The sequence below is a fragment of the Nannospalax galili genome, unplaced genomic scaffold, assembly GCF_000622305.1.
Source record: "Nannospalax galili isolate Female #2095 unplaced genomic scaffold, S.galili_v1.0 scaffold18, whole genome shotgun sequence".
Classification (NCBI taxonomy): domain Eukaryota; kingdom Metazoa; phylum Chordata; class Mammalia; order Rodentia; family Spalacidae; genus Nannospalax; species Nannospalax galili.
Genome location: NW_008346548.1, coordinates 5,876,422 through 5,890,848, shown reverse-complemented (window position 1 = coordinate 5,890,848; position 14,427 = coordinate 5,876,422). Strand labels below are relative to the sequence as shown.

Here is a 14,427-nt window from a genome sequence, read left to right as displayed (position 1 = left end):
GATTACAGACATGTTCTACCACAACTGGCTATCAGATATTTTTGTAAATGAAATTATATACTATGTAGCTCCTTTTATTTAGTTAGTTTTTTTAATTAAAAAAATTTTTTAATAACTACATGATTAGAAGAAGCATTTCATTACAGCCTTAACATGTTCAATAACACACTCCAGAGCAAGAGTACACCTCTTTCACAAGTGGCTGTTTAAAAAAAATATCATCAGGGGCTGGAGAGATGGCTCAGCAGTTAAAAGCATTGATTGCTCTTTCAGAGAACCTGGGTTCGAGCCTCAGTACCCACAGGGTGGCTAAGAGCAGTCCCTAACTCCAGGTCCAGGGGCATCCAACACTTTCTTCTGACCTCCGAGGGCCATGCACAGCACCTGTGTACTTACACACATGCTGTCTATACACTAATGCACAGAAAATACAAAAAATAATGAAAGTTAAAAATTTTATCATCGAATATCTGTTTCAAGTTGAGATGTGTTTATATATAATTTTGTTACAGTATATTGGTTTAAATGATATTAAACCATTCATTTAGTATTATCTTCTTAGCAGAGTATTTCTGAGACTTTTATATAAGGAATGATTCACTATTATTATTCTCATTACTATTCAAAATATACAAATCATAAAAATTCAGTCTAACATGATATTTAGATTTCTTATTACTCATGCCAGATCCTGAAGATCACTGTCTTGGAAATTTGGAGATGTTAGAGATTTTTCCAAATTTCTCTCAGTATTTAGAAAAATACATAAAATTTCCAAGAAATTCCTGGAATTCCCATGTAGAAACATTGCCAGATACTATGCTGTCTCAGTCCCATGCATTATCTCACTTAATCTCATATGTGTGGGAGGGGTATAGGAACTTCGCTAGTTCCTGGTTCAGAATTGCAGATGAGGAAGCTAAAACATACATGATGGACAGGTGACATCATCAGTACTGCATAGATGGTAGCAGGCAGAGCAAGTTTAAACCCAGGCTGCCTGACTCCCAAGCTCATGCTTTTAGCGGATGATGAATCATTGTAGATGCTACCAGATGTGGGCTTCTGGAACTGAGGAGAACAAATAGAGTTGGAAATATAAATGTGTATTTGTCTGTGTGAATCTGAAGGGCCTGCCAGGCCAGGTGTACCGCTTGTATGGGATAGAGTGCTGGTGTACACTGAAGAGTGGGCTTGCTGTCCTTCGAACTTTCCAAACTGTAGTTCCGCACAATTTTACTTTCCCTATTTGGAAGAAGGAAGATGAAAGGGAGAATTATTTTCATTCTTCATTTCAGCAAATTACGTCTGTCCCAGCACAGGCCCTGCTGGTTTTACAGAGGGCTGTGTGCTTTGTGTGATAATCTGGTGTTTGCTGGGGAGTTGCTCCTGGCTTGCCTTCCCTTTGTTTACATAAACAACCCTGTTCTATTATGGCTTAAGGTATCTTATGAGTGTGTCTCATCTGTGCCCTGATTATATCTGAGTTGGCTGTACCATGGTGTGTCAACCTCATTTAACTACATTTTCTTATGGCTACACCCTACAGCGTCTGCTTCTGGAGACAAAGGGAGGAAAGCAACTTTTAGTTTGCCCCCTTTGCACGTGCCTGAATCCTGCTTAGAGCAGCTGCTTAAAATTTTCTCAGTTGTCTCTGGAAATGTCAACAAAATTGCTGGTTTGGTGTAAACTGACCAACGTTTTAGAATTTTAGAGCTTAAGGGAAGAAAAAGAAATAAAACAGTAGCAGTATGTGAAATTGTAGGGTTGATTGCTCCACGGTTTATGTGCTTGCCTGAAAACACTAGGATATGTGCTGAAGAGTGGGTTATGTAGATGACTTGGTTTATAACATGAACAGCATTGGAACCCTGCATAGTCAGGAGGATTGTACCCAGTGTCCTAAGGTAACTTTGCATGTCTTATTGGAAAACCAAGTGTACACATGATGATCACAAGCTTTGGACCTGGACAGATCTTATTTGATAGATGCTGCGACTTGTGGATGATGATGATGTGGACAAGCTGCGTGGCTACTCTGAGATTTCCTACTTTTGAAAAGCAGGGAACATAGACTATGTATGATGATTAAGCAGGGCCTGTTTAAAACTCTTATTACGTGTACCACATACACTGCAGACACTAGAAAGTAGCACTTTTGTTTATTATTTATCTGTATTTACTAACTTTTCTGTGTGCGCATAATTGCTAAGAATGGTGATACGAAGATTAACATGACTAACCCAGTCTTTACTTTATCCAGTAAGAAGGCAAGGAATTAATAAACAGAGCAAATGTTAGCCTAGAGAACACTGGATGCCAGGGCACATATTGGGGGAATCTCTAATGAGAGCCTGAGAAATCAAACAGAACACAGGGATGAAGAAAAACACTAAGTGAATTCTGAGTTTCTGAGTAAATTCACTGATCTCTGCCTTCCAGGTTCCCCACCCTAATACTGATAGCCTCAGATTGTGTGTGTGTGTGTGTGTGTGTCTGTGTGTATGTGTGTAAATATATATGTGTATATACATAGGAAATAATATATACGAACCAGTTAATCATTAAATATATTGACTTTGGTGTTCACAGGATAGTCCCAAGCTGTTGATTATTGTGTCTTGGGTACTTTTTAAGTGCTCCTATAAAAAAGGCTAAAAATCAAGTCACTCCTTTGTCTGGCCTGTGATATTGAAGTTCATTCAAGTGCATGCTTAATGACTGGATCATTCATGAATGCGTCCCCAGTATTGTGTTTGAAGGCTTAGAAACAACCCTGCTGGCACTGATATGTGAAGACCTGGTGCTGTGGTGTGCTCCCCTCCTGTGTGTTATCAATTTCCCAGGTTTTCATTTGATGTCTGCCCTTTGTGTTTCCCCAGCTTTCTGAGATCTGTATCCCTTGCCTGGTATCTAACCCACTTAGTTCATTCCTTTGCCTCCTTGCCTTGTTAAGGTCTGTCCTGTCCGTCATCCTGGCACTATTCTCATGGTTACCCAGCACAGAGATAGGTTATCAGTAAGTATTTATGCATTAAATGAAGGAAAGATAAAGGCAGGCTCTCTGCTTCTGCCTTTGATCTAGATAAATGTGAAAGCTGCCAGCAGATAACTAAATCCTAGTCCCAAATAAAAGGCAAGCAGGGTAGGGCTAGCTCCACGTATTTCCCAGGCATTCTTGAACTTTATGCTGGATTATTTTCACTTGTGCCATTAGGAGCCTTTTTCTATTGCTTCTAAGTTTGCAGCTATTTAGAATTACTGAGATGACAAGAATGTGTTTTCTTTCCTGCCAGAGGGAGATAGTGAGGCCCAGCCATCCATGCAGCTACAATTTCTAACAATTAGTTGTGTAGTCATTTATTTATTGATTCATTTATTTTTTGTTTATTTAAATGTGAATGAGTGTTTTGCCTGCATGTATGTAAATGCACCTGTGTTGTGCAATACCTACAGAAGCCAGAAGAGGGCATCAGATCCCCTGGAACCCAAGTTATAGACAGTTGATAGCTGCCATGTGGGTACTGGGAGTTGAACCCAGGTCCTCTGCAAGAGCAGCTAGTGCTCTTAGCCGCTGAGCCATCTCTCCAGCCCCCCCCCCACCCCCAGCTGTGTAGTCTTGTTACCCATCTAAAATTTCTCTGTCTGTATCCTTTCAGTAGGTTAAAAATAAAAATACCTCAAAGGGTCATTGCCAAGATTGAGGTACTGCATCTGAAAATTTATTCAGAGCCTAGCATATTTTTGTTATTATTGTAGTCATTTACATTTTGAGGGAATAAATTATTAAGCTGTACTCTGTTGGTATTGTCTTTTGTTTTGTTGTATATGGTTTTTTTTGTTGTTTTTTTTTTGTGTGTTTTCAAGACACGGTCTCACTGTGTAGCCCTGGCTGGTCTAAAACTTGCTATGTAGACCAGGCTGGCCTTGAACTCACAGAAATCCCCCTGCCTCTGCCTCTGAGTGCTAGGATTAAAGGCATGTATCCCCATGCCCAACAGGGTGTGCTGGTATTGTTGAATTACTTAAATGTGGATGTTTAGAGCATTTCTTGGCATACCAACATGATGGCCTGAGAATGAAACCACCATATCTCCTGATGTGAGGAACAGCACTGACTGCTACCCTAACTTCTGGCCCCCTGCAAACACCTCTGCTTTGTGTCAAGGCCAAGCTTCCCTGGGCGGCTCCTCGTGGGTGAGGGGATACAGTGAAGTTGCTAATGCCGGCTTGTTCCTGCAAGGCATAGCATGCCTTCACTGGCTAGCTTTGGCTCAAGGATACTTCATATGGGAATTTCTATGAAACGGTGCTGCAGTCTGAGATGCCTCTTCTCCAGATTTCCTTCCTCCCCTCTCTCCTTTCCAGAAGTCAGAGCTGCATCAGAGTCTGAGGCTCTCCCTGCCTTCTGCTTCCTTAGCATATATACTGACATTTCCTTTGATAAACTGTGTGCTTATATGAATACACTGCTGCTTCTTGGATGGTCGAAGCTAACATCCTAATTGTAATACTTAGAGCCCAATGTGGATATTTCTTCTACAGTGTAAAGTGAACATGTGCAGACTCTAACTTGATCTTCATGTTTTTGCATTTCCTCAGAGTTAAGAGGCAGTGTTTCTGATCAGTAATTCTCAAGGACAAGCCTTAACCTCCCTTTACTTAAGGAGGATCACTAACATTTAGGATATAATATGCTAATCTGCAGTTGGTGTTTCAAGATTGTTTTTATTTAGGACAATCCTTAATAGTCCTATGTCACTAACCTTTATGAATAAACAATATCTCCTCCCACTTAAAAAAATGGCAACTCTCCAGTGTAAATTTTACAGTCTTGCCTTTGTGCTAACTTCTTTGGTTTTCCTCTTCACTCCATCAAGCTGCCACTTGATTATTATCTTTGTGACAGACCAGGTCCAGGGAACAGTCACCATCCGGAACATCAGTGCCCTGTCTTCAGGTTTGTACCAGTGTGTGGCTTCCAACGCCATTGGGACCAGCACCTGCCTTCTGGATCTGCAGGTTATTTCACGTAAGTACAGAGAATTAGGATGCCATCTCCATGTGAAAAACTACGATTTTTCTTAAGTCATAAAATTGAGGGTTCTACTTACATGCTTTGAAGTCACATGGAAAAAATAGAAATTCCTTAGTTTTAATCATTGTTGAAAATATTTTACAAAAATGTTAATATTCTTTTTTGAGCCTTGGCAGTATGATGACCTTTGTGACAAAGTGTCTCCTCTGGATCCTCAGAATCAAGCTAATCTTCCTGATGTAAATCTGCAGTCATTGTATGGCTCTCACAAGACAGCCTTGTGTGTTTTCCCAACTCCTTTGTATCTCTGGGTGTCTGGTTATGAATAAACAGTGCAGAGCATTTCTCTATAGTGGAGAATCCGAGTTATTTTGATTCTGGTTGTAGAAGGGAGTCCTGTAGTTGGAGGAGGCCATAAAGAATCCCTCTGAGAGCCAGGACTCACTTGGGATGCCCAGGCAAGTTGCACAGGCTCTGTCTGCTCCCGCCTTGCACCAGCGGCTGTTCTTCTGGAGCCTTGGGAGGTGTTTGATGGTTCATTTATTTAACAGATGCCACGAGCCTGCTGCACGTTCGTTTGTCTAGCCATTGGGGATGCTAACAGTTAATCAAGGTTTAACTTTTATGTGGATGTGATACTTCAGGCAATTTGGTACATTTTAAGAAGGTTTATTTATGTTAATATTGTTGCATGGTATGTGTTATTTCTCCCTCTCTCTTTAAGTCTACCTTGAATGTATCTTGCAGCCCAGCCCGGAAGCATTCGAGTCCTAGCTGGAGCCATTGGCACTGGTGCCGTCATTATCATTTTTTGCATTGCACTAATTTTAGGAGCATTCTTCTACTGGAGAAGCAAAAATAAAGAGGAGGAGGAGGAAGAAATTCCGAATGAAATCAGGTTTGTATGCCGGATAACTGATCCTGCAAAGTCATCGTGTGTTTTCATTTCATTTTGGAATCAAGGTCTCTTTGAGAATCTTCTAACTCCTGTAATCAAAGTAATTGAGATGTCCAAATGATGTTTTTTTTGTACATAGATCACTTTTTCTCATTGTAATACTCATCTTTATTCATTGTGTCATTAAAGATGCTGCAGGTACTCAAATAGGAGATAAGTAAAGAGTTCTCCTTCTCCTACATGTCTGCACAGTAGATCAATGACTGCCACTCTAGAAAAGTTAGCTTAAAGCATGTGCTTTATGTTGGTCATTATAATAGACAGGAATCAGAAGTAAAGAGGAATGACCTTAAGAACATGCACAGCACTGTGGCTTGTTATGAACAAGTGTATTGGTCCTTTTCATTACTATAACAATATACTCCAAGAAGCCGAATTTATGTAAAACATTTATTTTAGCCTATGCTTCTGGAAGTGTGTTTTTTTTTTTTAAAGGAGTGTCATTTGGTGGGATCCTCCTTGCTGACAGTCTCAAGGCAGCACATAGCATCACATGGTGAGAGACAGGGGCACATGCATCTGTCTGGTCTTTTCTTAAAAAGCTGCTGGGATTCTGTTATGGTACCCTACCCTGATGACATTATTTAATCCTGAAAATCCTGAAGCCCCACCTCTCAATACCATAACTGATTATATTTTCACCCTCAAAACAGTCCACAATGGGGATCAGATTTCAGTTTAAGCCCTTAGGAGACACCCCAATGACATAAAACCATGGCAGACAGTTCAGAAAATAATATGAAATTCTTAAGAAAAATAATGTCAAGATGATCTTTAAAGAAATGTAATTTGGTAATTTGGGGCTGGAGAGATGGCTCAGTGGTTAAGAGCACTGACTGCTCTTGAAGAGGACCCAGGTTCATCCTTAACTCCAGTTCAAGGGGAATCCGAAGCCCTCTTCTGACTTCTGCAGCATTGCGTGACATGGGTGCATTCACATATGTACAAGCAATACACTCATACATATAAACTAAAAATAGTAAATAAAATATTAAAAAAGAAATGTAATTTATGAAATATGTGGAGATTTGAGGATTCAGGCTCCACCTTGGATTTTATTACATCACCTTGTTGAAAGTGCTTAAATGACATCAGTCTCCTCAGCATGTGTGGCTGGAATTCCCTCTGGGTCTCCTGCACTATCAGACAAACCATATAATATATTTTATGTGCATTTATTAACTTACAAAGGAATGAGAACCCAGTGCCTATCCCTATCCCTCTGGCAGCGTGGCTCAGAGCCCGCCATATCAGACTGCGCCATGACTACCATAGTCCCCGCTAGCATTCGCTCACGCCTCAGGGGCCAGCGATCTCGTCCCAGGTCCACAAGAGTCAATCCATTCTTTCTTTGAGCTGCTGTGGCTGGCTGCACACCAGCACCCACACCACGGGCTCTACCTGAGGCTCCCTGCTTCCATCCCAAGATGGCCCCCAGCAGCCCCTTCCTAGTCCATGCTCCCTGTAAGGCCCTGCCCATTGGAGGAACTAGCCACTTGGGAGACAGCATGACACGCCCAGCCTTTAAGGATTTGGCCCCCATGCTTCCCCAGTCTTCTGTCCCTGCTGCCCTGCTTTTCTGTGCTCTCATTTGCCAGATCCTTGTGATTTGTAAGGGCTTGAGCCGTTTTAGGGACAGATTCCATCCCAGTCTCAGACTGCTGAGGAAAGGCTCTAATCAGCACAGCACAATGGTTCTTCAAACTCTGAGATTATTACAATCTGGACACCATGCATGGCTTCCTCAAGCTCTCCATATGCATAACTTGGTTTCCTAGATATTTTATGGCAGCTACTCAGTGGATTTCTTCACAGGCTATTTTCTTTATAGTTAATATATGTGCATGTGTATTTCAGTTATATGTAACTTCATCTTTGTTTTTTCAGAGAGGATGATCTTCCGCCTAAATGCTCTTCTGCCAAAGCCTTTCATACGGAGATATCCTCCTCAGAGAACAACACATTGACCTCTTCCAATACCTACAATAGTAAATATTGGAGCAACAATCCAAAAGTTCATAGAAACAGGGAGTCCTTCAACCACTTCAGTGACTTGCGGCAGTCTTTCTCTGGCAATGCTGTCATCCCATCCATCTATGCGAATGGAAACCATTTGGTCCCAGGTCCACATAAGACTCTGGTAGTGACAGCTAACAGAGGGTCGTCACCCCAGGTCACACCCGGGAATGATGGCTCAGTCAGCAGGAAGCCTCAACCTCAGCACACACAGTCCTACACCATCAGCCAAGCAACCCTGGAGCGCATTGGTGCAGTGCCTGTCATGGTGCCAGCCCAGAGTCGGGCAGGGTCCTTGGTATAAGACATTTGGGGATGCTGTGTTAAGATGAAAATAAATGGAATGCCTACAAATAAGGAGAGAGTGGGGTGGGTGTGTGCTGGAAAGACACTTTTGTTAAGATCACATTAGTAAAAAGCACAAAGAAGAAGGCCGTCCGTTTCCTGGTTGCTGTGATGTGTCTTCAGACTGGCCTGGAGTGCTTTGAGGATAGTTTTCTCACTGCAATTTGGTTAAAATTGCTGCACCTCAACGATGTGCCAAGCCAAGGAGAAAGCTAGAAGAGCACTTATGACCCAAACCGTGGTCCGGGTGGATCTGTTCTTTAATTCTTGCCCAATTTAATCATTTTCAGGAGACTAAAGTGCCAGGTGAAGTTTAAATATTGAAATTATTTTTAAAAAATAGGTGTCTTTAGAAGAAAATTTTGAGCAACCCTGTGGCATGTTCTGCCTCCTACTCCTTTATAAGGGCAAGGGCTTAATGGTACTAGCCATAGTGTCCCAACTGGGCTGGCTCTTTATCATAAAGTCAAAACTTTTTACTGACAATATTCAGTGAGAAATGGGGGGAAACAAAGGAAACCTCTTGGAACCCCTTGGTGTTTATTTATTTACCTCTTCCTGAACCATGAATTTCATATTTGGAATTGAGCTATATTGACAGATTCTTATGCCTGTCTCTGTTATTCTGGGATCTGTTATAGGTCCACGGCAATTACTGTTCATTATTTTCTGAAAAATAGTTTTTTTTTTAAAGAAACTTTCTTTTTTAAATGCTTGAGAGGCATTCAGCTAGGAAAGCAAAAACTTTACACCTTACCTTGTTCAGTGATTGTGTTTAGCGAGCCCAGCAGGAGGCTTGTCACAGAAAAGGTTCTGGAGGTTGACTGGGCAGTGAAGAAGCTGGAGGCAGGAGGGAGCAGCCTTCCCCTGCTCTCAGAGGCTGGAAAGGAGCAAGGTTGTCCAGGGCTACTTTACTATCACAGGGGTTGCTCTTAATGAGGGCAGAACCTGATGCCTTTTGTACTGAGGAAGATAATTCCCTCTTGTTTGACAAATAGAGGTTAGTAGATTGTTATAGGAAGGGTAGGAATTGTTTTGGTTTTGTTGCTTTCAAAATAATTCTTTTTGCAAAAGAGATAAGAGTTAGACAAATGGGGGGTATCTTCCAGGGTGCTCTTGGAGGGTCTGCCCTGGATCTGAAAGCTCAGGGTTGCAATTTTGCCTGAATCCATTGCGTACGAGTGTAAAGAGACTCCTTTTTGTGATTAATTACTTGGCTTGGCTGGCCTTGCAGTTTACTGAATTCATTTACAGACTCTCTACTCTGTTTTGTGCTGTGTATATCAGGCTGTACTTGTATTGGTGGCTATTCGCCTTAATCACACGTTAGGCAACCCTAGGTGATTTCTTCCCAGATTTGTTGCTAAGTTATTTGTATTGCCCCCACAATTTAGAGAGAACATTCTTGCTTTCTTTGCGTGCTCTTCATCTCTCATCCCGCCATGCTGCTTGCCTTCTTTTTCTTCATAGGGAGTGACCTCCTGGCTTCTCAGTTATTTGAGTAAATGGAAACCATCAGCTGCTGCAATACTGTTTTTCCAAGAGGGCCACATTCAGAACTTAACTATTGTGACCGTTTTAATGTTGATATAAAAAGCTGCATTTATCTTAGCATTACTTATTTTTTTCCATTTGATGGTTCTTGACTTTGTAAAAATTTAAATAAATGAATGTCTACTTTTTATAAGGAAAAGTGAAAATACCATGTCACAGAAAAGATGATACTGTCAGATGCTCTTTAGAAAGCATTATCTTGCATTTCTTTATTCTTTCTAATTATCTAAAATTCAATAAAAGTTTATTCATGTAAAATAAGTTGTCATTGTCATAGTAGTAATAGACATATGGGTTTCAGTTTACTGTTTCCTTGACACTATATACACTTTTCCATTCTGCAAAATAATATCCATAATCATTTTAATGCGCTTATAGTATTTCAAAAATTAAACTTTCTTCTATTACAATTAAAGTAGATTATAGTTCTCACCCATTTGACTGAGAATGTAATGTCCCACTTTGTACCTGTAGCTATTTCTAAAGTATTAATCTGGAAGTTGGTGAAGACAGGGTCCAGCCTGCGTTCTTCACTACTGAATCCCCATCTCCTACTACAGTGTCTGCTGTGGGTACTACAAAACGAGGATTTCTGAGCTGAAATTGCCCATCCAAATTAGGGACATGATTATATAGTAACTCCTGATACATACTGGACCACATTTTTCTGGAAGAAATGTAAACTTTGTTTTAAACTTTTTCATTTTGAGGTAATAATTTACATGTAGCTGTAAGAAATTATAGGGATCACAAATACTCTTCACTTAATTCTCTCCACAGTGATGTCTTGAGTAGCTTTGATATCATATCACAGATTAATATTAAGTCAATCTTTTAATTAAAAATTTTTTTATTTTATTTTATGTATATGAGTGTTTTGCCTGCATATATGTAAGTGCACACATGCCATGCAATGCCCCTGGAGGCCAGAAGAGGATGTTGGATCTCCTGGAACTGGAGTTAGAGATGATTGCTAGTTGCCATGAGGGTGGTAGGAACTGAACCCTGATCCCCTGCAAGAGTAACTAGTGTTCTGAACTACTGAGCCATCTTTCCAGCCCCAAATCCATCTGTCTTAGTCAGAATTCAACATCTGTGCTTGTACTCATTTTTGGATGTGTACACATTTAGTTATATGTTTTTATTTGTGAGATCAGGTCTTGCTGTGTAGCCTAGGCTGGGCTTGAACTTGTCCTTCTGTCTCTGCTCCTCAAGTGTTGGGATTACAAGTGTGCCTCACAACACCTAATGCTAGTTATATGTAATTTTATTTATTTATTATTTTTATTTTATGTGTATGTGTGTATTGCCTGCATGTAGGTAAGTGAACCCATGTCATGCAATGCTCACAGGGGACAGAAGAGGCTGTTGGATCCCCTGCGACTGGAGTTACGGACAGTTGTTAGCTGCCATGTGGGTGCTGGGATTCGAACCTGAGTCTTCTGCAAGAACAACCAGTGTTCTTAACTGCTGAGCCATCTCTCCAGTCCCCGTTATATGTAATTTTATCACATGTAGATTCATGACCACCATGCCAGCAAAGATATAGTAGTCCATGTTCTACTGTTTCAGAGCGACAGCCACCTCCCCCTCCTAGGTCCCTATCCCTGAAAAGTCACCATCCTGTTCTCCATCTCTGAAATGCTTTCATTTTGATAATGCTGCAATGCAATAAAGAATGAAACTTTTAAGGATTGGCTCTTAGGGTCATTGAGAACCGTCCATGTTATTGCATATATGAATCATTTGTTCCTTTTTGTTGGTGAGTAGCATTCTGTAAAATGAATACAACTCAGTTCACTTAACCACTGAGCAGTTGAAAGATAGGAAAGACTTTGGGATTATTTCCAGTTTTTGTCTTTTATGAATAAATCTATAAATATATGTATATGGATTTTCATGTGAACATGGGTTTTATTTCTCTAGGGTAAGTGTCTAAGAGTGTAGTTTCTGGCTAAGCATGTGTTCAGTTTTGGAAGAAAATGGCACACTCTTCCAGAGTGGCTGAACAGCTTTATCTTTCTTCTAGCAAGAATGAGTGTCCAAGTTTACCTGCATGTATAGATTTGGGTATTATCAACACTTTATTGTAGCTATTTTGGTGGTTAGGTAGTGAGACCTCACTGTTGTTTGAATTTGAATGTTCAGTGGCTAATGCTAGTGATGGTGAATGCATTTTTAAGCACTTGTCATTGCTATATCCTAATATATACTATTTATGTATATCCAAAGATATCTCCATATATTTTATTTATACACACACATTTCCTCCCAGGTGCAAGTTTTTGTTAGCAAATGTTAGCAAATATTTTTTCCGTCTGTAACTTACCTTCTCAATTTCTTCATGGAGTCTTTCACAGAGTGAGTTTCAACTTTGATGAGGTCTTGCTGGTACTGTAGCACGTACCCTGTAATGCCAGCAACTGCAGTGCTGAGGCATGAGGATTGTGTGCTTAAGGCCAGCTTGGACTTTACCTCATTTGATCTTAGCCAAAAAGCAGAGAGGTGATGTAAGGCCTTAACTAAAAAAATAATTTAGACAAGGTCCAACTTAATAGTTTTTCCTTTAAATTTTTATTTATTTATTTACTTATTATGCATTTATTACTTGTGTGTGGAGGGCGGTATGTGAGTGTGTGCACATGTCATGGCCTGGTTGTGGAAATCAGAGGATAACTTGTATGAGTTGGTTTTCTTCTACTGTGTTTGTTCCAGGGATTGAACTCAGGTCATCAGTCTTGGTGACAATACCTTGCCAGGCAGTTTTTCCTTTTATGGATTTTAATTTTGGCACCAAATCTAAACTCTTCACCTAGACCTAGGACCTAAAGATTTTCACCATTTTTTCATTAAAAGTTGTGTGCTTTCACATTTACTTCTCTGATCTGATTTTTTTTTTTTTAACAGTAAGTGAAGTTTAGGTTGAGGTTTATTTTGCCTTATAGGTCTAAGTGCTCTCTGTTCTTCCTCATATAAATTGCTTTTCCATCTTTGTGAAAGATCATCTTGGCATATTTGTGTCTCTTTCTGAGATCTCCCTTGATCTTTTTGTGACTTTCCATCCACATATACCATATTAACCACTGCAGCTACTTAATAAGCTTTAGCATCTGCTTAACTAGTGTCCTGGTTTGCTTGGCTTTTCTGTTGTTAAACCCTGACCAAAACCAACATGGGGGAGAAAGGATTTATTTGGCTCACAAAGTCACAGTCTGTCCTCAAGGATAGCCAAAACAGGAACAAAAGGCAGGGACCCCAGGAGGAAACTGCAGCAGAGGCCACAGAGGAATGCTGCTTACTGGTTTGCATCCTCTGGCTTATTCAGCTCCCTCTATATAGTCAAGGGCCACCTGGCTAGGGATGGTGCTGCCCATAGTGGGCTGAGCCCCTTCTATGTCAAATAGCAATGAAGAAAACACCCCAGAGGTCCACAGGTCAATCTGATGGAAGAAATTCCTCTTCCCTGGTGTCTCTTAGTTTGTGGCAACAAAAACTTGCCAGCATACTTCTAATCCATGAATATGTTACATCTCCCCATTCCTTTAGGTCTTTGATTTATTTCACTAATATTTTGTAATTTTCAGGATACAAATACTACAAATGTTTTATTGGATTTAAAATTAATTGGATTTTAAATTAATTATTTCATTTTTGGACACACTTATAAATACTGCCAAACTGTAGATTTTTATTTTCGTATATTTGTTGTTAGTAAATTAAAATGTAATTGTATTTTGTGTGTTGATCTTGTATCCTACAGTCAGATCTATTTTTTTCTAACACTATTTTTTATAGAGCCCCTGAGATTTTTCTTCCTATGTGAGTATGATGTCTATAAATAGATGCAGTTTTATTTCTTCATTTTTATGTATCTTTTATTTCTTTATCTTACTAATTGCAATGGTTAGAACTTACAGTAGGATGTTAAAGTGATAAGTGTGAAGTTCTTCCCTTGTTCCCTGTCTCGGGGGAAAGCATTAAGTTATTATCAAATATGTTTGATGTAGTTTTTCATAATCCTGTATTAATTGAGGAAGTTTTATTCTATTACTAGCTTGCTGAGAGTTTGGGTTGTTGTTTTTAAAGGAAAGTGTGAATGAGTATGGATTTTGTCATCTTCTGCATTTCTTGTCAAAATGGTGGTTTTTCTTCTTTAGCCTGTTGGATATGCTGGACTACATTGGTGGGTTTTCAAATATTGAACAGGCCTTAGGTACCTGGAATAAATCTCAGTTGGGCATAGTATTCAGTTATTGCTGGATTTGACTTGCTAATATTTATTGAGGTTTTAATGTAACAAGTTCATAGAGTTTTCTAGTGAAAACTACATCTGGTAACAAGTTCATAGAGTTTTCTAGTGAAAACTACATCTTGTTCTGGAGTAATTTCAGTAATTTCTGAATTTCAGGTAATTTAGTTTCTTACCTGGCAATGTGACTACTAAAACCATTCAGCTTCTTTGAGGTTTAGTAGCTTGTGGTTTGTAAGGTGTCAGTCCATTTTTTTCTTTTTTCTG

The 14,427-nt window shown here is 39.8% G+C and overlaps 1 protein-coding gene across 1 annotated transcript in view; it reads left to right on the top strand.

Annotated features, from left to right (window-relative positions):
* Igsf11 (immunoglobulin superfamily member 11) overlaps nt 1–10,057 on the top strand; it is a 181,777-nt gene extending 171,720 nt beyond the window's left edge. The window contains exons 5-7 of the mRNA XM_017800569.2: nt 4,910–5,032; nt 5,786–5,936; nt 7,884–10,057. Of these exons, the coding sequence (XP_017656058.2) occupies nt 4,910–5,032; nt 5,786–5,936; nt 7,884–8,316 (707 nt within the window). The 3' untranslated portion in view covers nt 8,317–10,057. The remainder of the gene's footprint in view (nt 1–4,909; nt 5,033–5,785; nt 5,937–7,883) is intronic.
* Nucleotides 10,058–14,427: the final 4,370 nt, after the last annotated feature.